Source organism: Clinocottus analis, unplaced genomic scaffold, assembly GCF_023055335.1.
Source record: "Clinocottus analis isolate CAN_PGR_092001 unplaced genomic scaffold, fCliAna1.0.p SCAF_3, whole genome shotgun sequence".
In the NCBI taxonomy this organism is placed as follows: domain Eukaryota; kingdom Metazoa; phylum Chordata; class Actinopteri; order Perciformes; family Cottidae; genus Clinocottus; species Clinocottus analis.
In genome coordinates this window covers 12384186-12409973 of record NW_027176042.1, presented here as the reverse complement: position 1 = coordinate 12409973, position 25788 = coordinate 12384186, and the positions used below count along the sequence as shown (strand labels likewise).

The window sequence follows — 25788 nt, the reverse complement described above, 5'->3', positions numbered from 1 at the left end:
GGGAAATGTAGTTTTAATGGTCAGGTTTGTGTTTTTCCTCCTGAAACGTAATTTTCTTTACATATGGCACCATATTTTAATGGAATATGCACCTGTTCAAGGCAATGTTATGAAAAGAGCACCGTTTTTAAGAGATTTAACGAAAACTAGTCTATAGTTCTGGAAATATATTGACCTGATGTTTTGTTTTTAAAAGGTTTCTTTTCACTTTTCACTTTACTCTAACTTGACAAACAAGTTAACATACAAGTTAATTCAAGTGCAGTAAAATACCTAAATGACCAATGTAAATAGATGTAACAGAAATTCAATTGACCATAATTAGCTGATAAGTATTGTGTGAAATGATCAAAAGCTCCAGGACACTTATTGGATGACCTTGACATTTGATTTGTTTAATTTGTCCCTAAAAAAACATTTTCTAATCTGATTATAGCACAATTTCTCTAATCTAAAAAAAATATGCATGAAAAAAACATGCTGATGTTCAGGAAAGGGCAATGTAGAACAAATACTTTCATCAAGGGAATATGTAATTTAGTATTGTGTTATAAAGATCTATCATAATATGAAAGAAATGTTGTAGAAATCAAGCAAACAACTAGCCAGGTATGTCAGATTATTAAATATCTAATATTGGTATAAAGATGTTTGCTATCATTGATGTCCAACATTTCCCACTATGGCCAAATAGACGATGAAAAAAATCAATTTTCCATCTCTATCAATTTCTTAATTTACCATTTGAACTTAAGTAGGCAGGTAATCATGATAATTAATTGCAACGATTTACAATACGGAACTTTGACAAAAACCTCCAGACAAAACCAACAGAAATGTATGAAAATGTTTTATTTCGGTAGATCAATTTCATTGCCCACTGACTGAGCTACAAAGCAGGATTTTACTTTTCTCAACATATTCCACTGTTGAGAAATCTGAACCAGCCCTCGAAATGAAACCCCAGACCCGAACTGATCTTTTACTGGTCCAATTCTACAAGACACCCATAAAAACTCTATTTTTTTAAACCTGATTAGCCTTAAATGTCATGCTTCACAAGACAAATGACGTAATAAAGCAAGTAACAGGTGTCACTTATAGAAAAGTTTTTCAAAAGTAGAACTTTTTTTTTTTAATTCAAGGGAAATGGCAGTAAATGTATCAGTTTTGTTCCCTAAAGTGGAGCTGATGTATTGTATCAAATACTCCAGTCTTATGCTCAGGTTAATACTTTAAAATAATTGTGTGGTCAAAACCCTGTCGTTTCAGCTAAATGACAGCCTTGATGATGGAAGACTAACCATAAACACTTATTTAACCCGCTACTGCATAGTGGAAAATGCTTTTGATTAAATGTTTTAATTGCTAAAGGTCTTTTTTTTCATGAAGCACTAGATGAATAAACTCATCGAAATGTGATTTCACACTCACAAAAGGCGAAAATCATTTTCATGGACAGGTTTTTCACAAAAAAACTTTGTTCACATATAAACAAGTTTAGATAACTTGTTTCCATTGTTAACAACCATTAATCCTTCACTGCAGTATGTCACAAATACAGACTGATCCACTTCCATTGACCCAGTCTAAGCTCCCGTTCACTTGAAAGTTCATAATAATATAAACCTGAAGGAGTTCCAAAGTTTATTTAAGTAAAAAAACAAATGCAGGCACCAGTCGCACACGTGCCATTTGGCAACATGTACTTTCAAAGATGTAAAACTATTTGCAAATATTCTTTATTTCTCAAGAAAGGGATGAAAAAGTAACATGGTACTTTCAGTGACTGCAGTAAAGGGTTAAGCATCCATGTAAGATCTCAAATTCAGCTGTTTAATTTGTGAAATCAAAGATGTATCATGGGCTAAGAGTTTGGGGCAATTTGTTATATTTCCTTTTGCTTCTCTTTGGGGTCTTGCATGTGTGGAAAGGCAGCATTTTGTTATTCTACGGCTTCTGTGTCCTCGGTTGGCTGTCCAGTTGCATTTTCTGCTGTCTTTGAGGCCTGTAAGATGTAACAAAGGGAAGAACAGATCAGTGAGGCGACACAAAAGACAAGGTGAATGGTGGGACAGCATGAGGGTTCATTGTTTAAATAATAATTTACCTTCTTTTTCTTTTTCTTCTGTGTTTTAAGGTTTGCAGAGCTCTGTAGTAAAGTCTGGGGAAGAGGAGAGACAATTTAGTGAAAAAGGTAATAAGATGTTTAATGCAGACAGTTTCTGCGATTATGGAGCTTGATGTAAAGTGAAATAACAATCTTACCCGTAGCTCGGCATCCTGAACTTCATGCTCTGACTTGTAGAGCTCTGGATCTAAGGGTCCGTTGGTGATTCTGTGAGGCCCGTTAGCCATCAGCAACACTGTGAACTTAAACTGAGCTACGTACTCTCCTGAGAACAAAGACACAAAGTAGGAGGGGAGGCGGTAAATAAAAAGAGAAATATGAAAAAGCAAAAACATGATAAAAGGGAGAGGTAAAAACTCACCCTCTTTCTCCTGTAGCACGCTAAAAGGCTGTACCAATTCATGTTTAGCACACTCCACCACACCCAAGCGGGCTTTGGCCTCATCCTCGAATGCTCTGGCGGACGATAAAATCAAGCAAGTGCATTTATATTTTAGCATGTGGTGGATTATGTATATTAGTAGTATGGTATTCATACCGGAGAGTAAAGGGCATGGCATCAAATCGCCGATCAACTTCGCTGAAGAACATTCGGGAGGTTTTCATCTTCAAGCCGTATTGCTTATTGGGGTCCCTCTTATAAATGGTGGTCCTCAGACCTCCATCTCTGGCCTAATTGTAAATGACAAGAGTTACATTATAATAAACAATGAGTGTCTGTTTATTAAAAACACTTTTGGCAGCAATGGGTACTAAGAGAGCACACTGACCTTTCCTTCTCCAGTGCTTATCAAGACGTCCACAGCATAAACTTCATGTACCTCGAACTCTGCCTTCTCTTGGTCCTTCCTGAAATTGAGTGTCAACAGCAGCCAGTGAAAAACTAAAAACAATTTGCAGTTACAATTCACTAAATGTCATTTTGGTTGGTTGGTTTCAGCACCACAAATCCAATTTCATTCATTTCCGCTGTATTGGTTTTGCATTACAAGACTCAGAGGTTATAACATCAAATTAAGACTTACAGTCTGGCAAGATGAAGACATGTTATATGTAATGTGTCGGGATAATGTGCATGTTTTGTGATTTGAGTGGCTGGTCCTTAATGTCTAAGCAGTCATTATGGTTATATTGTAACGTTCCAATCAGACCATAGACATCAAAAGCAAATTGTCACCTGCTTAAAAAAAATTATATTATGTTGAAAGCCAAAATCCCCACAGGGCATGGTCATACATTCGTGCTGAAAGTGCTTCATTGCTGATAGCGAATGACCTTCGCTGGCATAAAATTCAAAAGAACAGGAGTTGAACCGCATGTCCCAGATTTACCCCACTTCCTCTTTTGTGTAAAAAAAAAAGACTGAATTTACCTTTGCTGATCTGTCGGGTTCTGAATGATTGTCTTCTCTCCATCTATGACATGTTGCTTTAGCTGATGAGACAGCATACCTTGAAGAGCAGGGCAAAAAAACTAGTATCAAAAAATCTACTTGTTTGTTATGAATCTGTAACAGTCATAGTCTCTAAAAAGATACAAACACAGAACATTTGTGGTTTTCATGACACAGACACTCACCCTCTATCGGTGAGCATTTGAACGACTGAGCAATCTTGTTCCAGGCTTCTGTCACTTGTGTGTTCTGAGACACAGAAAAATGCATTACTTTTCTACTTAACATAGGGCTGTGCGGTATAGCCCAAAATTCCTATAACAGTATTTTGTAAGATTGTGACGGTTTCACGGTATATCACAGTATTTTTTCGCCGCCGGCCAACTACACAGAATTTTAGTCAGCAAGCCATGCTGAGCCGTAGCAAGTGCAGGCAACAACATTATTTTTTCACAGGTTAATGTTGAAAGCGCAGTAGGATACTTATGTGTCAGGGTTCTAACTCCAGTCATGTTTCAAACTTTAGTTGTGTTTTAACTTCATAACAACAATTGATAACCCACAACTAACGTTCTTGAACATGGTTAAACACAACAACACAGCACTTTGTGACACAAACAGTTTGTAAGACTAACAATTAAACATTTATAAAATTATAAAGTCGAATTGCATGCTGGTTATAGCTCGCACACAAAAAACGTAATCTTAACCTTTCCCTCCGTCAAACTGATGTAACTACTGTGAATAAATAATAAACTAATAAAGATTGCTCGTTAGATCCTCATAACCTCTATGGAGAAATCGGAGCCTGCGAATCATTTTAAAAAGTTTTGCCGAGATCAGGCTGCTCTCGGCCGGCAGCAGAAGGCGGACGGCCCGGTGCCGATGGGGCTCATCGGTCCTGCAAGCAGAACTTCAAACCGTTGGTAATTCTTTAAGTCGGCCGATTCTTGACAAACCAACCACAGATTTGTAACTTAAACAACTAACTGCTTGCCAAAAATTACATTTTATGACTCAAAAACAGTAGAATTTAGAGACTTTTGCTGGTGCCAAAATGCATTCTGGGACATAGAGAAACTCGGAAGACAGGCCACACAAACAGCTGTTCGCCGCCCAACAATCTGCGGCAACTTGCCTGTCCCAGCATGCAATTTGGCTGTGTAATTTTGCACCATGACTGAACTTAGAACCCTGACAGGTCAGTAACTTTGCCACACACTCAGTGTTGAACTGTGAAAAATGAATTATGTTTACTGGTGCAGAACAACAACAGATGTTGTGTCTATGCACCGGTATGACAGTATATGAAAAATTCATACTGTATGGAATACTGAAACTGGTACACTGGTTGAACTGGAATACCTCACAGGCGTTCACATGCAAAATACGGTTTAGTAGAAAAGACGGACACAAACTACAGTTTGGATTCTTATGAATAATTTAAAAGGCGATTTAAATCTGTTTATGACCCAAAGGTGTAGAAAACGTAACTCATTATGGTAGACATGAATAAAATTGTGAGGAAGCATTTCCTAGTACCTGGTTACCAGGTTTAACGAGGCGAAGAGCTGCTTCCGCACAAAGATGAGCTGCTTTGATTACGTCAGCTTTCCGGCCTGTAACAGGGTTCTCCTGCAGACACGAGACAGTGAGATGAGGACTTAAAGGAGTGCTTCACAGGAGGACACAAAATGGTGAAAAAAAAGCGAGATTATTAACGAGGTCCTCACCTTACTAGCTCCCACCACGAAGCTGTGAGCAACATTGGCAATGAAGCCGTCAACATGAACGCCTAGATCACTACACAAAATAAAGAATAAAAGTAGAGATGAGAGCCTGAAATAACAATTAAACAAATCAAATTGATCATGTACAAGTTATTTACAAGTTTAACTTCCTATAACCAACTGTCAAGTTTACAAATGTTACGGCAGGAACCAATAAATTAAACTTACAAACTCTGGAAGGACAGAACGTCAGCCATCAACTACTTTGAAAACTAAGACTAACGAAGAAGGCCAGCCACAAATACAACATTTGTTCTGTTATATTCATTAAACTCAAGCGATACGCCAAGGTTAATTCATTTTTTGCTGTAGCACAGTGAAGGACTAATTAGTAATTAAGGGCATCAGACAGAAGTCTACAATATGAGTGTTCAAACAATGATAAAAGATACAAACCTACTGTGTAACCGCAATACAACAAGCAACAACACACTTTAAAACATTGCAAATCCACATGCAACACAAAAAACGTTACAGAGGACAAAAACACATGTGGCAATACAACAACTAAGATAATCTGACTTCCTTTTTCAAAGCACAACATTGCATTAGAAAAATGTGAAAACCAGGATTTAGCAGATGGGTGGCCATCAAAACTAAAATCGGACATTTCACTTTAAAAACTGCAAAAAACATGTTCTAAAAGTGTCCAACCTTACTTGTCGTTTGCCACACAGGACAGACAGGAAGACAAAACCTTTTTGATGAAGCAGACAGTCAACAGCCAAGATAATACCCTCACATACAAGCCAAGATGTCACAGAAAGAGGGGACGACAACATGACAAACACGGGGTGACATTATTTCAGAGCATGGTGCCTACATTTTGACCAGATCCCCATCTTTAAGTGTGTAGTCGGGGTCACTCTTCAGGGGAGAGAAGTGGCAAACACAGTTATTGACTGAGACGCTGGTGGGAAAGGCAATGCCTAGAAGAGGGAAAGGAGAACCACCAAGTCTTCATTTGGAAATAATCCACAAGTTTAGCAAAAAACTGTACACGGATGGAGGGAGTGACACTTCCGTCAACAATTTGAAGGACCGACTGCATCCAGACTCTTCTTAACGGGTCTACCTCAGTGCATCTGAATGACAGCAGTCTCACTAGTATCATCATTAACTTACCTTTCTTAATTTCTTTTTCTCTTTTGAAGACCTTTCCAGTCTCAGCCATGATGTAGGCATCTCCCTTAACACAGAGGGTGAGCACGGACACCCCAGGAGTGGCTATTTCCACGAGCAGACGAAGAGCCTCTGGGTGACACACACAAAAGACGATCAGGTTCAGAAGTGGAACCAAGTGGAGTAGATATGAGACCAGGCATCATAACAGTTATTGTCTAAAACAGATGAGTTATAGTGACTGTGTTAACACCAAGTAAAACCAACACTCAATGCCCCCACAATTTCTGATATTTCTTCAGAGAGATCACATCAACATGGTGGTTCAGTGGTGAGCAGGGTCGTCCTTCCATCAAAAGGCTCAGCGAGCCAATGTTGATACCCACTTGGGGAAGATACTTAACCACAAATTGCTCCCGTAGCTGTGCCTGTGGTGTATGAATGTGTGTGAATGTTAGTCTTAATGGACAGGTGGTACCTTGGCCACTGCCATCAGTGTATGACTGTGTGTGAATGATGACAAGTAGTGTTTAAGTGCTTTGAGTGTTACGAGACTTTATAATATTAGATGTTGATAGGATTTCGATGAATATGATGGCATCACTAAAAACATGTTTGTTATTAATAGTTAATTAAAATGGTATTACCGACAACTCAAAAATCACGTAGACTGTGTGACAGGGGATATTATCTGTAGCTCCCACTCATGCGGCAACAAAAATGTCACCTGAATATAGTTAAGAGGAACATGCAAGCTGTAACTTTGACCTCAAAGTATTCTTGTAGCAGACATGTCAGCTAACCTATGTCAACTAAACAGATCACCAGCTTTAAAAGTAAAAATGAACCAACACAAAAAGACCATCCTGTAACAGACGTCAAAGTGGCTTCACATTGGCGGCTTCCTGCTTATCTTGTAACGTTTGCTTACCATGTGTAACGTGAGGCAACAGGCTGAGCTAACTAGTTGGACAAATAGCTTCATACGTTAGCTAAACAGACAGATCTAGTCCAGCACCCGACGTCAACACTGGTCAGCAGTGACAGAGGAGCTAACATGAGCTAGAGCTGAACTAACTGTACCTACTCGCGAGCCCGTCTGTTAGGATAGCGACGCCATGTAAACCACATGGCTGCTGCTGCTGCTGCTGCTGAGGGGAAACTAACAGCTGCACGACAGGCCGACTAACGTAGAGCAGCTCTCATCTCACTACCGGCTACTAGCTACATTTACTTACGGTTGGCGATGTCACCACCCATCTTGTATTTGGTGACCACCAAGTCATCTGCTATGGTCTGCTCTTTATCGTCGTTGGACATTTTGGCAGTGAAGTTTCAGTCGCTCGTTGGCCTTTAACAGCGACAGCTTTCCAAAGCTCTGCACGACTCTCACTCTGCTGCTAACACCGGAGCCTCCAACAGCTCTTCCTACAGCCGTCCAAGCCCCTCCCACTTTACTGTGACGCTCACTACGTCACAGCTACCACGACCCGCCAAAATGCAGGGACGCCGCCTAAAATATCTCGTGGCTGTGGATTGTATTATAGGATAAGTTAACACAAAATAATTGTCAGGTGTCATGTGAACATTCAAAAAGGAATCATTCACAAGTGCTGAGAAAAACTCCTGATGACAAGTTGAACAGACACAATAGCAGGTTTTTTCCACATTTATGAGAAATGCTATTATAAGCATATTCTCATTACCTGGTGCAAATGTATACTCTTTTTTTTTTTTTTTTTTTTTACATGTGCATGCTTTATTATCATACGCAAGTATTTGTGTGAAACACTAAACTAATTAATAAATTTGCCTTCTGATGAAGGCCATGAAAGCCTTAGCTCCGGAAAGACATTTATTAATCCAAAAAGGTGACATTTTCAGGATGGCACAGAATCTCAGCCAATGGCCAGGTGGGCGTGTTAACCACTGATTGTCTAAATTGACGAAACGTTGAGATTTATTTTTGTCAAATTACTGTTGAGAAAGTCCAGAAATATTTGTTACATTCATTATAAGAATTGACTGAAAAACATAACCCACATTTCACATAATGCACACATTATTATGTTACATAAGTTAAAATTAAAAGTTTTGACTTCAGAATAGTGATTCAAAATATTTTAATGAGTAGAAAATGTATTTAATCATTAAAAGAGGTCTCATAATATAAAAAGTCCAAACTCAAAAACACATTTGTTCTGAAAAAAAAGCTTTGATCATTTCAAAATGTAAACAGAAAAATATAGCTTGTATTCTGTTAATTTATATTAGTGTTTTCAACAAAGCTTGTATTTCTGTAAATGCCCAAAATCATTTACGCCTGAATACAAGAAATAACGTCTGCCTGTAACAGGCCTGTTGAAAAGTCAAACACATCTTTTTTTTTAATTGTATCATAAGCTACATTATTAACATGGCTTTAGATTGTTCCTGTTTCGAGTCCTTCATGATTATGTCTCAGAGATAGGTTTGTGAGATTTAAAATGTTCTTCATGTAGGCACTGCGTTGGGCTTCAGAAACATCCTGCTGTGCCAGTAGTCTGGATTGTCAAAAGATCTGTCGACAGCTGCAGGTTCCCCAACCCCGACTCCAGCTCGCACTTTTACAAAGGGTTCAAACCCAGATCGATGTGCCTTTGCGCTCCCGACTGCTCTCTCCCCTTTTCTCTGCAGGTTGTGGTACACCACCTCATCTCCAGACCGCAGGACAGCAAAGGAGTCCATGTCTTCATACTCAACTGCCTCGTCCTCATCCTCGTCCTCTTCCTCGTCCTCGTCTCTTCCCTCTACCTTCAGCTCCTTTCTGTCTTGAAGAGCTTGACGCAGCTTCGGCTGTCTGTTTGTGTAATGATAGTTACTGTCCTCCACATATTCATCCTCCTCTTTCTTTTCCTCTTCTTGCTCCTCCTCCACCTCTCTGCCCATCCCTGGTTGTGTCGAAGGAGGAGGAGTTTCAGGCACTCGAGGGCTTTCATCTTTTTCATTTCCCCTGATGTCCATGTATTCATATTCAACTTCAGATCCCTTCTGCTCTGAATCAGAGTTGTGATCTCTTCTTGTGTGACCTGCTCTAACCCCCACGGACAATGTGGTGTCACCTGAGCAGGCTGTGGCTTGTGACGAAACAGAAGAGGTGCGCTTCTTGTTTGGCTTCGGCCGGTGGCTGCTGTGCCGGGGCGAGGCAGCTGTTACACATGTCTGCTTGTTCATATACTCATATTCTTCTTCATCTGGGTCATCCAGGAGGCCTGATGAATGAGATTTGCTCATCCTGCCAGGACCGCCCCGAGATGAAAAAAGTAGGGTATCTGCCAAAAAGAAAGTGGATAAAATTAGGTTTGCAGTATAGTAATGTGTTAGGAGCTATGGAGAAAATACTATTAACCTAGAAAGTTTGTATTAATAAAAGGGTGGTTGTGACCCAGCAGAGCAAACCCAGACACATAGACCCATTTCGGAGGAAAGATGATTGACAATATCATTTCAATATGTTTTAAATATGATTGATGCTGTCACCTCTCTCTGGGCTGTCTCCAGGAAGCACATATCCATTCTGGTCTTCTTCCTCCATCTGTGGTGATGGAGTCTCTGGTGGCCCGCCAGACAAGCTGTCCCTCTGTGACATGTAAGCGCTGTCCTCACGTTGACGTCGTCTCTTCAGGCTACCTGTCAGAGAGAAGTCCTCACTCATCTCCAGCTCCACTGCTGTGCCACAGCCCTCCGAGCTCTCAGACGCAGTGCGGGCTGAATTTAGTCGAGAGCGTGACGACCACATGGCCTACACATGACAACACAACACACCAGCATTAGTAAAAGGGCAAGAGTAGGAATGAGCAGTAGGATGATGTTGATAACATATTTAAATTGTTTAACTTAATTATGCTCAGTTAAACAAACTACAAAAAAGTTTATATACATATGGACTGTTTTAGCTACCTGTCCTGGGTTGTCAACACCTGGCGTCATGGGCAGGTAACCAGCCACGTTTGATGGAGAAATAATCACCTTTACAAGAAAAGACAGGAGGGAGATTTAAATTCAGAAGGTGACAGAAAAGACCTTTCCAGATATAAAACTAGCCATGAAAGAGGCATCTCCTACTCTGTGATTGTCCATCCTGGAGAGGCGACTGAGGCTCCTGGCTTGAGACAAGTAGTGAGGGGCTCGACTCATCCCATCGACCTCCTCCCCCTGGCCCTCCAGCTCCATGTCTAGATCATCCAGGTCGTCCAGGTCTGCACTCCGCTGGGCGAGTTCATCCGGGGCTGAGTCCTGTTGGTTGCAGTCCTCCTGTTGTACAAAAGTAAGACTAAAATTAACATAATGCATGTTTGTTTTTACTGAAATGCCACAATAAACAGAACTATTTATAGCCCACAGAAACAACAAGTGCTGTACAGATTTGGTGGCGATACTGATAAACACAATGCCTTGCTTACTTTGATCACCAGGTAGCGGGACGGGTCTCTGGCCATTCTGGTGAATTCATTAGCCAGCTCTTTGAATGTTGGACGGACATTCTCATCAATCATCCAACCTTGAAATTAAAGATAAAAGCCAAAGTTTGCCACTCATTTTACATTTCATCCAGAGTCCAGTGAATGGCTAAATTCACTAAAAGTCAAAAATGGACATCATGGTGAAAAAAAAGAAATGTCAGGGAACCTCCAAAGTACTTACAGGATCCATCCTCTGGAGACCCTGACTAAAAAATGTCATGGCAATCTGAATCCATCCAATATATGTTTAGGTTCTCAGTCTGATTCATCTGCTATGATGGCTAAAATAGATATTACTGCTTTCATTTTGTGGTCAGACCGGATGTAAAAGAAGTATAGAAGACAAACACTCACATTTGACCATGACCATGTAGACATCAATGGTGCAAATTTGAGGTTGGGATAGACGCTCGCCCTTTTCCAACAGATCAGGAACATCCTGTGGACGCATCGCAGTGTATGGCTCCACCCCATTGGACATCATCTCCCATACTGTCACACCTAAATGAAGGGGACAAATATAATGTGGCATAAAACAGCAGGATTGGTGCAGGTGGAACATCCACAGCTCCACTTTTGTTTATATTAACAACAATATTACCACAACTGGGATTTGTAAGCTTTTTTAAAACTCACCGTAACTCCAGACATCGCTCTGATGTGTGTATCTGCGAAACAAGATGCTTTCTAAGGCCATCCATTTGATTGGTGTCTAAAGATGTAAACAGAGATTGTCTTCATTAATTACAGAACAGGTATCCAGTGAATGTGCACAAGATAAGTTAAAGTCAAAGGCGCCGTTAATGAACTTTGATCATGTTGCTAAGTATTGTATCTTTTCTCAATCAAGCTACGGACCTTGACCTCGTTGTAAAAGTACTTCTTGTCATCGGGGTAAAGTAGGTCTGCAATGCCGTAATCAGAGATCTGTGCTGTGTAATTATTCTTCAGGAGCACATTTCTCGCGGCCAGGTTCCTGTGGACCATCCTGTTCTCCTCCAGGTAATACATCCCCTGATGAGGAAGGACAATTATGCCTTTAGGGGCTTGTAATATGAGTGAAATAGACAAATTAGTGCTCTTTGCACAGCTTACACCGACAAACAAAAAAAGGTTGGTCCTTTACCTTTGCAATTTGAACACACCAGTTAAGCAATCTTTGTGGGCTGAGTTTGTTCTTGCAGTTCCTGATGTGCTCCAGCAAGGAGCCCTGAGTGCTGAGCTGGGTGACTAGCTGCAGGCTGGGACCAGGACAGATACCCAGGGTCCTGACCACGTTAATGTGGTCCATGCTTCCAATGGTCATCATGTGCTGCAGTGAGCATTAAGAGTAAATCGTGACACATTTTAAAAGAAATGCCAACCCTTTAATTCAGATTTTAAAGAAATACTTAAAATCATGATTTTATCAAACATTCACTTCTTGTAGGCTGTGAAAAGTTTGAAGATTGCTTCTTCAAGGAGGAAACATCATAATGTCTGTATAAATCTATAATAAATTCCTGCAAAATATTAGACTTCTCTCTATGTTAAAAATATTGCAAATAAATAATCCTCATGTTGCCAATAAATGCTGTCTTGAAAAGCTACTTCACATACACGTCATCTGAGCAGTGCTACAGGAGTGATTCAAGAAGTTTCCTTAGATAAGTTACAGCATTATAATTTTTTTTTCTTGACTGGTAACTTCTGTAAACCCAAGATGACTCCTCAAAGTTGCAAGCTATAAACCTTTCAGATTCACCTTTCAAGCCTACCTTCAGTGAGTATTTGGTACACAAAATATATTTTCTTTTAAGTCATGTTTTCTCACATCTGTCAGCTCATAGAAGGTCTGCCGTTTGGTGCGATCATGAATCGTCTTTATTGCCACAGGAAGCTTTACTGTATCACCCTCAGGAATCCAAATGCCCTGTGTGGTAAGAATTAGATACAGATTCATGATAACTCAATATTCAATGCGCAAGAGGAGGATGGAATAAACGACTGCCACAATCAACATTACCTTATGGACTGTTCCAAACACCCCATTACCCAGCAGCTTGATCTGACGGAGCTCTGTGGCCTTCAGGATCCGAGCATGGACTTTAGACCCTTTTTCTCCAGGATCCAGAGGTTCAAAACTCTGAAAGACCCACATATCATGTGTTCAAACAAACTTTAACTGAAGCATAACAACATCGTAAAAACCTCCGACCCTTACTGACCTCTCCGCTCTCCATGTATCTCCTCATGGCTCGCTTGCGACGGATGGCAAGACCTCGTCGATACAGAACAGTCAGCACGAAAACAGAGAATGAAATAAAGAGGAGGGCAATCACTCCCAGGACGATGGCTGTGGTCACTTGTCTGATGACAGATAAAAAGGAAGAAGAGATGTCACATGACCTGTTATGAGATCAAAATGTCTACGTTACATAAAACATGTCAGATTCAATTTACCCGGAGAGGTACCGGGAAGACCCCTCACATTCTCCAATTCCGGGGCCGTAGCACCTGAAAACACAGCAAAGAGGTGAGTTTCAATCAAACACAAATATATGAATTCACACAGAAATAACTCTATTCCTATCTCACCCATGGGTGCAGTTGATGTGGCATGGTTCACAGCTGCCCTGCCTATTGGGGTATTTAAAGATAACTTCCTCTCCTCCCATCACACCCTCGGGACACAAGGAGACACAGTGGGGACCGTCCTGCAGGCTGGCACATGCAACACATTGATCCGCCCCCTGAAAAGACGTAGGAACAGTTCAGTTGACGGACGAAAGCAAAGCAGACAGAAGCCAGTGAAAAGATGGAGTTTACTTATGTCACTAGGTGGCAGCAACCAACTCAAAGTAACTATAACAGACTAGAGAACTTGTTTTGTGTTCATTCAGCCTGTTGTTTGTCTCACTGAAGAGAGAGAATCATACCGGGCCTGTGCAGGTCTGCTTCCCCTCCTGGACCTTACACTCAGGGTGGCATGGCATACACTCCCCTGACTGAGTAGCAAACTCTCGCCTCTCCCTGCATTCAAAGCAAAAAGTCAATCACTTTTAAAATCTTTCAACAGACTCGAGATAAGATTGAAACTCTTGGGACAGCCACGCCACAGCAAACATTACTCATATTAAGACTAGCACTGGGAAATATGTTATTCATATCAATGTTTTTGTTGTTAAGACTCACCCAGTTAAGAACATGCAATCTGGCACGCACGTTCCAACCCTGCTGTACTTCTTACACGACAGACACTGGTTTGGTCCCGGGCCCCAGCAGCCATCAGAGGAGCACAGCGGGTCACACACATGGCCCTCTACAACTGCAAACACAACGAGAACAATACTGTATCATCATGAACACTGAACACTGGAGATGGCTAAAAATGATCCTCCGTCACTCACCACAGTCATCTCTCGGTCTGTTTTCCTTGACGTCAATGTGCTTCTGACGTCGCTGTGGGCGAGAGCCGCTGGTCAAGATACGTGTCCAGTTGACAGTGTCATGGTAGCAGAGCTCCTGGTTTCCTGTGACGTAGACGCCGCCATCGTTTATATTTCGCAGCGAGCGTAACCCCAGCGAGGTCAAAGAGCGGATCTTCATCACCAGAAGAGAGTAGCCTCTGCAATAGAAGGTAGAAAATAAATGCTGTGTGTGAAACTTATAGTTGACAATGTTCTGATTGTGTTCAAAATACTAAGGAAACAATTAAGTGCTTCAGAATTTAATGTGCAACTGTATTTTACTTTGGCGACCATCTTTCTGAATTTGTGAGGTTTACACATTATACAAAATGCAGATTAAAAATATTGATTGCACACAGTTCTGATACATATTCTGGGTTGATTGCTCATTCAGTCAATTAACTGATCCAATTTGAAAAACCTTTTTTGTGACTTGACTGTATGTCTGAATTTGGGAACCTTAAAAAACAATAGCCTCTCTACATTTATGTCTTTGAAATTGCAGAACTTGTAATTACGTACAGAAAATATCAAAGAGAAATACAAACCACATACATTCAAGTAAATGTGTTTCAATGTGTAACATTTTTAAGCTACAAAACAAACAATGTGGTGTTTACCAACATTACGTGAGTTGTCAGAAGAGATTCAACTTAGCCATGATGAGTTCAGTTGCTCATAAGGTTAAAAGGATTTCTTGGATCCATGAAATGCAACATCACATTCCCAAATATTGCAACCAATCAGTTTTAATCAGAAAGAGCATGCAAGTAAATCATCTAAATTCATTAAAGAGTTGCACCCACCACCATCTCAATCAGACAATCCCAGTACTGAAGAAAAATACAGTATAATTATATCTAAACCAAAAATAATGATTTTGAACCGAGATGTTGTGCATGAAGAGGCGGATAGAGGCAGATATATGTTCATTATTTACTGTACCTTCGAGAGCTCACTCCTCTACATGGGATAAAAACAAGGTATAACAACAGAACAAAGAGTTACAAGACAATCAGATTCATGCCAGTGATGCTTAGTCTGTAATACAGAGAAAGACACAACAACACGATCATAACAGGGCCTTAGTCAACAAGAGACACACAAACAATGTCAGAACAAAGCTTACTTGTAAAGTGTTCTGCCCTGAATAGTTTGGAGGTTGGAGAAGACTGACAGGTCAGACAGGTTTTCTGGCCACGACTGGATGCTGAGGATGTCTGAACATAAAAACATTGTATTCCAGATAACTTAACCAGTCTGCAAATCACTGTGCGGTGCCTTTAAAAAATCAAAAGTACATTGAAGGTTTCAACACACCTGTAATCTCCCGAACAGTGTTGAAGATTTTCAGTTTTTCTGGATCGAGGGCTGGTACGTGTTTGTAATCATCACTTTAAAAAGAGAAAAAAATAAAGACCTCTTCCAAAAAAAGCATCCAAAAAAGACATGTAAATACATATTAACCTACCATATACTGCAATTAATTAATTTATTGAATTAATGGCAACTGTGCATGACTTTACCCTTTGATCCCGGTCACAAGGAAGTGCAGACTGCCCTGGATCTTAGTGCAGTTTATGAAACTGTCAATGTTTAGAGCATCTACTGTCTGTCTATCTGTCCCGTCTTTTGTGCCATGGCAAGCTGGGAAGAAGAGGAAGAAGAAAAGGTTCAGAACATATGAAGTCAGTTAGAGCCAACCAGCACAGCGCAGGAAATACCTGAGTACATTTACTCAAATACTATGCTTATAATTGTGAGCTACTTAGTCGGTTTAATTTTATGCAACTTTATTCTACTCCTGCACATTCTATCAGGACATTTTTATTCAAACACATTTATTTGACAGCAGATTCATATTTTAAATACAAAAAATATGATCAACAAATAATAATGAAACGCAATTAATATATGTTCCATATTGACCAGCTGTACAGTGCACACTGCTGCCACATATATAATACAATATAAGATATTAATATATATATATATATATATATATATATATATATATATATATGTATATATATATATATATATATATATATATATATATATATATATATATATATATATATATATATATATATATATATATATATATATATAAAAGACGACAACCGTGTGGCCACGAAGTAATCGCGCTAAAGATAATAACATAATATAAAATAATAACCAGGGACACTGTTAGCTCAGCTTGTCTCTAAGTTGAATTAAACAATTGCCTTCTTTGTAGAATTAAATTGTAATTAAATTACCTTTTGGACAGAGGCCTCCACAAGTTTCACATCTTTTCACTCCAATTTTCTCCACCTCCATTTTATCAGACGGGCAACTACTTACACAGGAGCTTCCGTCCACCAGAAAATTAGCTTTAAAAAAGAAACAACAAAAGGCAACTGCTGCTTTATAAAAGGCTTGGAATGCTGAAAAAAGTATTGTACAAACATAACAAGTGCATTGATACGACAAGGAGAACAACAACTGTATATAAACTGTGAGTCTGTTTGAACAACATAAGCAGCGTGTGTCAACTCACGAGGGCACTGGGCCACACAGATGGAGCCATACTGGTATTTGGCATTGGGATTGGGCTCCACTTTGAATGTGTGCTTGTTGTAGATGAGGGTCTGAGGACACAGAGGCACGCAGGCACCCGAGTTGTTGAAGTTCCTGCAAGCCTAAAGATACAAACAACACAGCTTATACATATGTTGTGTTTGTTTATGTTTACATTTTGACCAGTCACACTAGAAAGAGCACAAAATGATGGGTCTGTTCTTCTCAAATGTCCAAGTGCGTTATTGCTTAATGGAAATTAGCCACTATTTATTTCCTTTTATACGCCTGAGCTTTTCCTTCTGTGACGTGTGAAAATGTCATCTGTGTTAAAATGACTATTAAATAAGTAGACTCACAAAGCAGTTTGTATCTAGAGGTCCAGTGCAGCCTCCGGCACACTCAATGTGACAACACTCGCTTGGGTTTCTACCAAAGCATCGGCCGTTACACTGAGGGGCGCACACAGTCTTTGTCACTGAAAGAGTTGAGAGTATGGACACTTTTTTACTCATCAGAACCTCCATCCCCAACCATACAACATCCACCATATGCAACCTTTTCAGAAAGAAAAGACACCAGAACTGAGTTGATTAATGGGGAATAAATGTCACTCACAGATCTGGCACGTATCATTTCCTGGACCCCAACATGGAAGGTCTTCACATGCTTCATTACAAGGATCTACAACACACATGTATTATCAGAAGGTGTATTTTTTAAAAAAAAGGTTTTTAAAGCAGACCAAAGACAAAAATCTGACATAAAAATGGAAGGTTATTAATGCTTGTGTGTTTTATTTCTTCCACTCACTTTCAGGCCCATTGCCCTCGATCATGATGTCTGATGTTCCATCCTTCACGATGTCCAGCCAGTTCACCTGCGGTGCGTAGCTCAGGAACTTATTCTGGATGATCTTGACTCCTCCCTCCAGTATCTCTGTGGGCGGGACACAGGCATTTAAATGGTGAAAGACAATTAGCAAAGCAAGCCTGAACGGGCCCATGACTCATCCTTTACTACTGCTTAAACAAACTCAGTATAATGTGCTAGAGCTCATATTACAATGGCAGTTGAGACATTTCCAGGAACTACACATCACCGCAACTCGCCGGCGACCTGTACACTGTGCAGGTGTGGCTGCACTGTGTGGGTGTGGGAGCTCCAACAGTAGCCGAGTGTAACATCCTTACCTAGCCTCCCACACTTGAACACACTGACTATGTGACTTCCTGTGTACCTGTGAGGTGTGTCAGGCCCAGTTCTTGCATGCCATACATCCCGTCCTTCTGGTAGTTGACCATCACAGCTAAAGCGTACTGGTCCTCATACAGCGTGGTGCCTCTGATGACACGCAGGTCATCCAGAGGCAGGCGGCTGAACTCGTTGACAGCGATCAGGATGTAGCCTGTCACCTCCCTGATAGACTGCAGGGTTAGCAAATAATGAGAAGGGGAAATTAAAGAAAAAACAGGTGTTCAGAAGAACACTCACCGACTTTCCTCTGAATTTGTTACTCATAGTGATTGTTATCAGTCACAACATGCATGTGTGTTTTGCTTGTGTTGTCAGTCGCTGTGATTCACCGTGGCTGTGATTGATTTAGAAAAGGACATAAATGAGCTCATTGTGCATCTGAGACAGTAGACAGTGACAAAGATTTGGCTTCATGTTAATCAATTTCCTTGTCTAGACCAGTTACCATGCAGTTTTCAATGACACAAAAACAATAGCTCTGCGTAAGTAGTATTCCTGATCTGCTCTCACTATAGGTTTGAGTTCATGTGTTCAAAGCCTCACCTGCAGGAAGGAGAAGTTTCTGGTGTGATCCATCATGGTAATCTCAAGGTTGCCCATCACAATCTCACAACCGGTATACATCTCTGTCATCAGGTTGTACTGGATCTCAGAGTTTCCCGTCGTGCTCAGAACGTTCTTGGTGCCGGTACAAACGACCACTGCAGAAGCAACAAACAGACTCTTAATGTTAATATGTTTGAAACACAAAAAAGAATTGATCCTTTTCACAACTGTTGTCTAAAGCCTCTTCTGGCTTATGCCTTCACCACCTCTGTCCAAAAAATCATTCCGCGGATCCTACATACTGCTGTAAATACTCACAAACCCTAAATATGTATTAATCCGCAGTTGAAAATGTCCTCAACAAATGTAACCATTTTAAACTACAGTTATAAGAAAATATGTAGCCTTTTTAAATAAAGAGCCAAAAATTAACCCCAAAGTTCTGGGTTTTAAAAATCTTATTAAAAATCCCGTTGACATTTGTAACTTAAGAATCCTGCACGCCATGTCATATTGGCTTGCTTCATGTCTAGCTAAGAACAGTCGTGAGATCTGTTGTAAAATGATTTGCATTTCAGAAACAGTAATGTCAGTCATCAGTAGTTTATTAGGATATGCATCTTTTCCTAATGGGAAGGAAGAATATAGTATCACAAAAGTCAAAAAGAAAAAAAAATCACTGATGTTTTACGCAATTGTATCCCAATACAATTAAAAGTAGTTAAATAATTTATGAGGAAACACTCTATGCTTTATATCACTACTGTGTTTTCTGCTCCCACAAAATCAATGGATGTACTGTAACACGTGAAACAAGCTGAGGATTGTACACAGGGCATGTCCTTCTCTGAGACAAACATACGAGGCCTTGTTTATGGCCTGTGGGAGTTCAGCCATTTAGCGTCACTTGAAGGCTGCTTTGCTATTCAAATGTCAGACAGGAGAGAAGCAGCCGAGAGACAGGGAAGAACAGGAAAGAGTATTAAACGTGAATGTGATTGTCAACGTCATGTTCTTTGATTAAAAATACAAACACATTCTGGATAATGTACACATTGTGCAAACACATTATGTCCACATACTTTTGGTCGAGGGTTATTATTCAATAGTCTAGTCTCCTCAGTTCAACCTTAAGTATGCTTCCAAGGGTAAGACCTGTTTCAATATGACTTCATGCACAAAGCAAGGTCCTTAAAGAAATGGTTTTCCTCATTTGGTATGGAAGAGCTCGACTGCGTTCACCCACCTAGCTCCTTTGGGATGAATTAGAGACCCAACTGCGAACCGGGCTTTATCGCTCAACATCAGTCCCTGATTTCAATTATACTCTTGTGGTTGAATGGAAGTAAATCACTGCAACCGGGCTCCAAAATCCCTTGGAAATTCTTCTCAGAGAATAGAGCCCTTTCCAGGAGCATGTTATGTTCATCAATCATACAGGGGTAATATTTAAACATCCAAATATTTGATCTAAATCTGAAATTATGAAGACAATATTCAAGGCATGTGGATTATCCAGAGTAAGTAGGATACTGTTTCTGGATTTGTTTTAGATAAATAAAGTCTCTCTCTAATGCTCATGCCCCTCCATTTCATTGGGGATGGTGGCAGAAGTCTCAATGGCTTACATCTCAAAACAGGAGTGAATGAAACGGCATAGTAACTGGATATAGACGCAATGGTGATTTTGTTTTGGTATTTGTTAGAACTGAAACCTTTTTATCTCAGTCTAAACCAGTCAACTCCTGTTAACTTGTGGTTGATTTTGTTGTACTCATTGAGAATCTAAGGAATGTTTTCGCTACACTCAGGTCACACACCGCTCGACACTCACAAACACATTCCTTCTGCTGACAACAGAGTCAAAATGGAGCTGAGTACGACAACATGATCAACCAGGGCATAAAATGGCTAATGATTATTAAACTCACAAGGCAAAGCAGGGGAGTCAAAGCATAGTGTGACAGAGAGAGAGAGAGAGAGAGAGAGAGAGAGAGAGAGAGAGAGAGAGAGAGAGAGAGAGAGAGAGAGAAAGAGAGAGAGATGCGTGCAACGAGCATGTCCTACGCCAATAAAGTCCTGATAAGAGTCACCTTATTGTGTTCCTAGGTACGGCTCTGTACAACATTTCTCAAAGGGTCAATTCACGTAAAACACAAAAACACACTTTGCATCAATTTGGTTTCTTTTATCTAGGAAAGTTGTGTCGCGAATGGAATTCAAGCCTTCTTTCCAGAAATAACGTCTTACTTGTTAAAGTGACAATTGTGGATTATAAAAAATAATTAAGACATCATTCGGAGGATGACAAGTTGCTTTTGATTATTTTAAATGTAACAATTCTGCAGAGGAAGGAGGCTCAGAGGCTCAGGGGCAGATATTTGAATAATGTGTCCAAGGTTGAGTCAGTGTAGTGGGAGGTGGGAGATATGTTTTTGTGTAATTTGGGTGAACTGTCTGTTAAAGGGAATCCCCATTGCCTTTACACACTTCTAAAATGGCAGTTGTATCTCTGGAAGTCCAAGAAAATAAGCCTGTATGAGTGATCGGGATTTATAAGGACTAACCATATCACAGAACATGTTTCAAACAGGATGCGAGGAGTTTGAAAGATATCAGCAATTACTCAGCAAACAAGGGTCAAATGATGCATTAATGCCAAGTTAAAAAAACAACAAGATTTGGTTTTGGTAGCTCAACTGCATATTGTTATTACCTTTGCGGTTTTGATATTATTGATAAAAACATCATTTTGAATTACATATATAGGTCAGGGGTCTTACATTACAATTAATTCAACAATTGCCATGTCAATAGAATTGATAGCAGATGATCTTCTGTTTAAGACTAATAAGTTGTATTATGTATTTTTAGCGCTTGACCCATACAGGGACCAGTTGGGATATCTCAGTTGTGACCATATCTCCTTTAGTGAAACAGCACATTATCTCTTTAACATGAGCAACTCGATGCTGTAGCATGGGCCATTTTTAGATGACCCATTTTGTTTCATAGCAGAGTTATCACCATGAGTTGCAATGACTAATGTGCTTTTAGAAACTTTTGCTCATTAAAAGTTATTCAATTGAAAGGATGTCAGTTTATGAGCTGCTCAAGGGTGAAGCTCTTTATCAACCCCACCTTAAGCTATCAGGGCTGTTGACTCTACGCCGTTTGAATTGCCTGTTAGGAAATACTCTACAACATCTGCCACGTACGTTCAAGAACCTTCCACACAGTTCAAGCAAAACCAACTCTAGAGGGGGACAAACCAGTGTACACACATGTAATGCAGTGTGTTACAAAACCATGCAGACAATACACAAGCTGTAGCTGCAGAGGCTGGGAATCTCAACAGGCTGAGTGGGTTTTTTTCTGTCAAAGGAGAACATTCAGTGTTGGCACATGGATGATGGAGAAAAAAGGAATGGGGTGGAGGGTTCAGAATTAATGCACACACACACACACACACACACACACACACACACACACGTGCACACACACACACACACACACACACACACACACACACACACACGCACATGCACGCACACTTTAACATGCACGCAATGGCCCTTTTTAAAAAAAGTGTCTTAGTGCAAGTCTCTTGCTGTCTGACACTCGTTTCAGACACTGAATGTCTGCCTTCCTACTTATTCCATTGTAACTGTCATATACAGGACATAAACTCAAAGCAAAATGGGTTCATTGTCCCAGGCACTAAAGTGTAACCCAACACATGACGAAAACACAACACGGGTCAAGTTCAGCTGTTTTGGTTTTTCAAAAAGAAGAGAGGGATAGAAAGAAAAGAAAAGAGGGAGGAGGAGATAAACAAGCTCAATAAAGCGGTTGAGACGATGACAGAGGTAAACAGAAACTTGGCACAGGATGTCCCAGAGATTACTGCATACCTTAGAAGTGAGCGTGCACACACACACACACACACACACACACACACACACACACACGCACACACACACACACACACACACACACACACACACACACACACACACACACACACACACTCGCAAACACAAAGACACATGAACTTGATTTTTGGGTTTCACTGCCAAATGAACTGTAAGATGTATTTTGTGTGTCCCCAGCATGCAGGACCTCTCAGACTTTGGTGGACAGACTGAAGCACACAGAGAGTTTCTTAATATCATGCTTTGGCAACAGGAGCGGCAGCATATTTTCTTTTTGACGCATCGGTTATTTTGATGTCACACCTGTAAAAGTACAAATGCAATTTAAAGGGGCACCACCTATTGTTGTTTTCTTGAAAGATATGAATCTAATTTTACACTGATTCATGAACCCCCCCTGAAATGTAACACATGTAAACCTTGAGACATGACATATACATAATTTTGTCATGATGGTATTTCTGGCACAACAACTGTATTTTTAAATGAAAGTGCGACAAGCTGGCTATACATGTGTTGTTTATTTACAACGTGGACATGTTTGTCTAATGTGTATGTGCTTTGGAAGGAAAAAAATAAATATTACCATTGGTTAGTTTATTCTAGTCTGGTTGGCCAATTAACCTCATATTACAACTGGCATGTTGATCAAAAGTGCATGGCATATGTACACCTTTCAACGTCAACATAACAGCATTTCTTTCATAACTAGGTTACTGCACAACAAAATCCTGTTCAACAACTGGCTTGAATAGCAGCACTGCTGGGAGAAAATTCTGCTTTGTCTTCAGGTTATTGACATGACTAACTCTGACTAAACAAATGTTTCAATCAAGGTTTGCATTATTGCTCCTATTCAATTTAAAAATATTTTCATGAAACATTAAGTACACACCAAGTTAACTTAGTTTAGTGTGTTTTGTAAAGAACCTCTTCCAAACAAATTGTCCTTCTCATGTGAGTTTTTATAATACTGTTTTGACTCCAGGTTTTGTCACCTCAGCATCGGCGGCCTAAGCAACGATGACCTCATGTTCACATTGTTTTTCTCAAAATCAGAGCACCACTTGATTCACCTGCAGCCAGGTGTCTGCAACAAGACCATGAGGTCAAAGTTTAATGAGTCTCGCTGGGATTCAAATCACAACACCTCTCTCTGCCTCCAACACGTCAAGTGAATACATGTTGTAGATCTTTATTCAAGTGCAATCTTGGTGTATTTAAAGACTTCCATGTTATGCTACTTTATACTGTATTTCAGAGGAAAGAATTGCACTTGCACAAATAGCTAGTTTTATTTGCATTTTGCCAAGTATCCACTTTCACTATACTTAAAGCAGGACTTTGTATTACTATTTATAGTTTTACATTATAGTATACTTTTACTTATAAATATATACTTATACCTATTCTATTTCACCATACTTCTAGTTCACTGTAGATATGTTATGTACACTTCATATAGACTGTATATACTTTAATTTTCTTAAATGTGATATGTTCTGCCATGCTATTTTATTGTATTGAATATATATATATATATATATATGTATATATATATATATATATATATATATATATATATATATATATATATATTCCATACTTAATAATGTTATATTTTTCTGTATGCTCTGTAACTTTGCGTGTTGCTGCTACAAACAAATCCCCCTGCAGCAATGAATAAAGTATCTATCTATCTATCTTTCTATTACTTAACTATTGAATGAAAATACCTAACCAAAACGATATTTACACTTGTCAAAGAGCTTTTTATTTTATTTTAAAGGAAGTAACTTTTGGGTTGATGTGGCTGTCAGTCTACAGGTGTAAGGTTGGGCTCCTATGTCGCAAAGCCTTGAAACAATTAAGACAAACATGATAAAGCTCACACAGAGTCGTGGGAGAGGTGCGGCTGACTCACAGCAAACAAGTTGTACGTGTGCGGAACAGGTTCCCGTGTGTGGTTTGTGAGGCAAGACAAGTGTGTTGCTAGCTACAGAGCAACTCTAATCCAGTGATTGAGATAAAAAAGCAATAACGCTGAGCAGATACTTTGATTGTGTGTGTGTGTGTGTGTGTGTGTGTGTGTGTGTGTGTGTGTGTGTGTGTGTGTGTGAGAGAGAGAGAGAGAGAGAGAGAGAGAGAGAGAGAGAGAGAGAGAGAGAGAGAGAGAGAGAGAGAGAGAGAGAGAGAGAGAGAGAGAGAGAGAGAGAGAGTTTGTGAGCCCACCTTCTTGGGTCTGTGCGCTGCATAGTTGGAGAGCACACGGCAACAGGATGCACAGCACCTGCAGCACCTTCCTCGTGAGCGCGGTCATCCTGACTCAAATTCCCGAGCTGGTGACGTTTTAAACAAACATTGCTGTCACATTTGTCCTTTTCGCATCAAAAATCGTCTTCGGTTGGTTTAATCCATTTCGCAACCGTTGGTGTTGAGTTAATCCACAAAACAAAAATATTATTCCTTTCCTTAGCTTTCTTCTAGTAATAAAAGGAAGACGTACATCCGCCCTGTACTGGAAACCTGTTTGTGTTTTCTCTGTTTGACATTTAACTGAGCCGTAACTTTACGAGCTGCCCGCTTCATTTCGTGTGAGAGGAATCACTACAGCGCAATGATTGGAGCGCAGCGCGCAGCCAATCAGCGGCGGGACCGTCCGGTTCTTTGGCACTGATTTATTATGTGGGAGGGCCCACCTGCTGCCACAGCACCTCCAGGAGGAGGAGGCATCACTCAAGAGTTTCATTCTCTAACATCCAGGGAACTAAAGATACTTTGGGCCGTGAAACACATGGATGTATGCATTCAGGGGCAGGTGTCAATCTTCAATATGTGGGACCCATTTTGAAAAATGACAATATGAATATTTTTTTCAAATGTTTATGCAAGGCCACATAGTTTGAATGAGGAATGCTTCAAACGTGATAGTGCACAGCGGGTTTGCAGTAAAGTAAGTTACTCGGCGATTTTTAAAACACAAGCGGGGCTACAAAGTGCTTCACAATGAAAGCATGCCATGTCACATAGACATGACAAAAGTACAATTACCAAAAACAATAAAATTTCCAAAACAGAAATAACAAAACTGAAAAAAATAG

General features: G+C 40.0%; 2 protein-coding genes across 3 annotated transcripts; both read right to left on the bottom strand.

Annotated features, from left to right (window-relative positions):
• Positions 1 to 831: 831 nt before the first annotated feature.
• Positions 832 to 7874, bottom strand: pa2g4a (proliferation-associated 2G4, a). Its single transcript, XM_068595259.1, has 13 exons — positions 7675 to 7874; positions 6440 to 6568; positions 6138 to 6243; positions 5258 to 5327; positions 5067 to 5159; positions 3710 to 3773; positions 3504 to 3582; positions 2902 to 2980; positions 2670 to 2803; positions 2493 to 2587; positions 2269 to 2396; positions 2111 to 2164; positions 832 to 2008 (listed from the first exon to the last, which is right to left on the bottom strand). The coding sequence occupies exons 1-13, from the start codon at positions 7754 to 7756 to the stop codon at positions 1946 to 1948; spliced, it is 1176 nt and encodes a 391-aa protein (XP_068451360.1). The 5' UTR covers positions 7757 to 7874; the 3' UTR covers positions 832 to 1945.
• Positions 7875 to 8620: 746 nt separating this feature from the next.
• Positions 8621 to 25236, bottom strand: erbb3a (erb-b2 receptor tyrosine kinase 3a). Of its 2 annotated transcripts, XM_068594101.1 has the most exons (29): positions 24920 to 25236; positions 18750 to 18907; positions 18190 to 18376; positions 17763 to 17888; positions 17568 to 17633; positions 17309 to 17427; positions 16930 to 17071; positions 16649 to 16762; positions 15914 to 16034; positions 15708 to 15781; positions 15517 to 15607; positions 15333 to 15350; positions 14328 to 14545; positions 14113 to 14245; positions 13857 to 13950; positions 13516 to 13670; positions 13381 to 13434; positions 13146 to 13287; positions 12944 to 13063; positions 12752 to 12850; positions 12065 to 12250; positions 11797 to 11952; positions 11575 to 11650; positions 11293 to 11439; positions 10879 to 10976; positions 10541 to 10729; positions 10376 to 10444; positions 9956 to 10217; positions 8621 to 9747 (listed from the first exon to the last, which is right to left on the bottom strand). In XM_068594101.1, exons 1-29 carry the CDS (start codon positions 25005 to 25007, stop codon positions 8930 to 8932), a joined length of 4320 nt encoding a protein of 1439 aa, XP_068450202.1. In that variant the 5' UTR covers positions 25008 to 25236; the 3' UTR covers positions 8621 to 8929. The 2 variants fall into 2 exon arrangements, with proteins under 2 accessions (XP_068450202.1, XP_068450203.1); XM_068594102.1 differs by lacking the exon at positions 15333 to 15350.
• Positions 25237 to 25788: the final 552 nt, after the last annotated feature.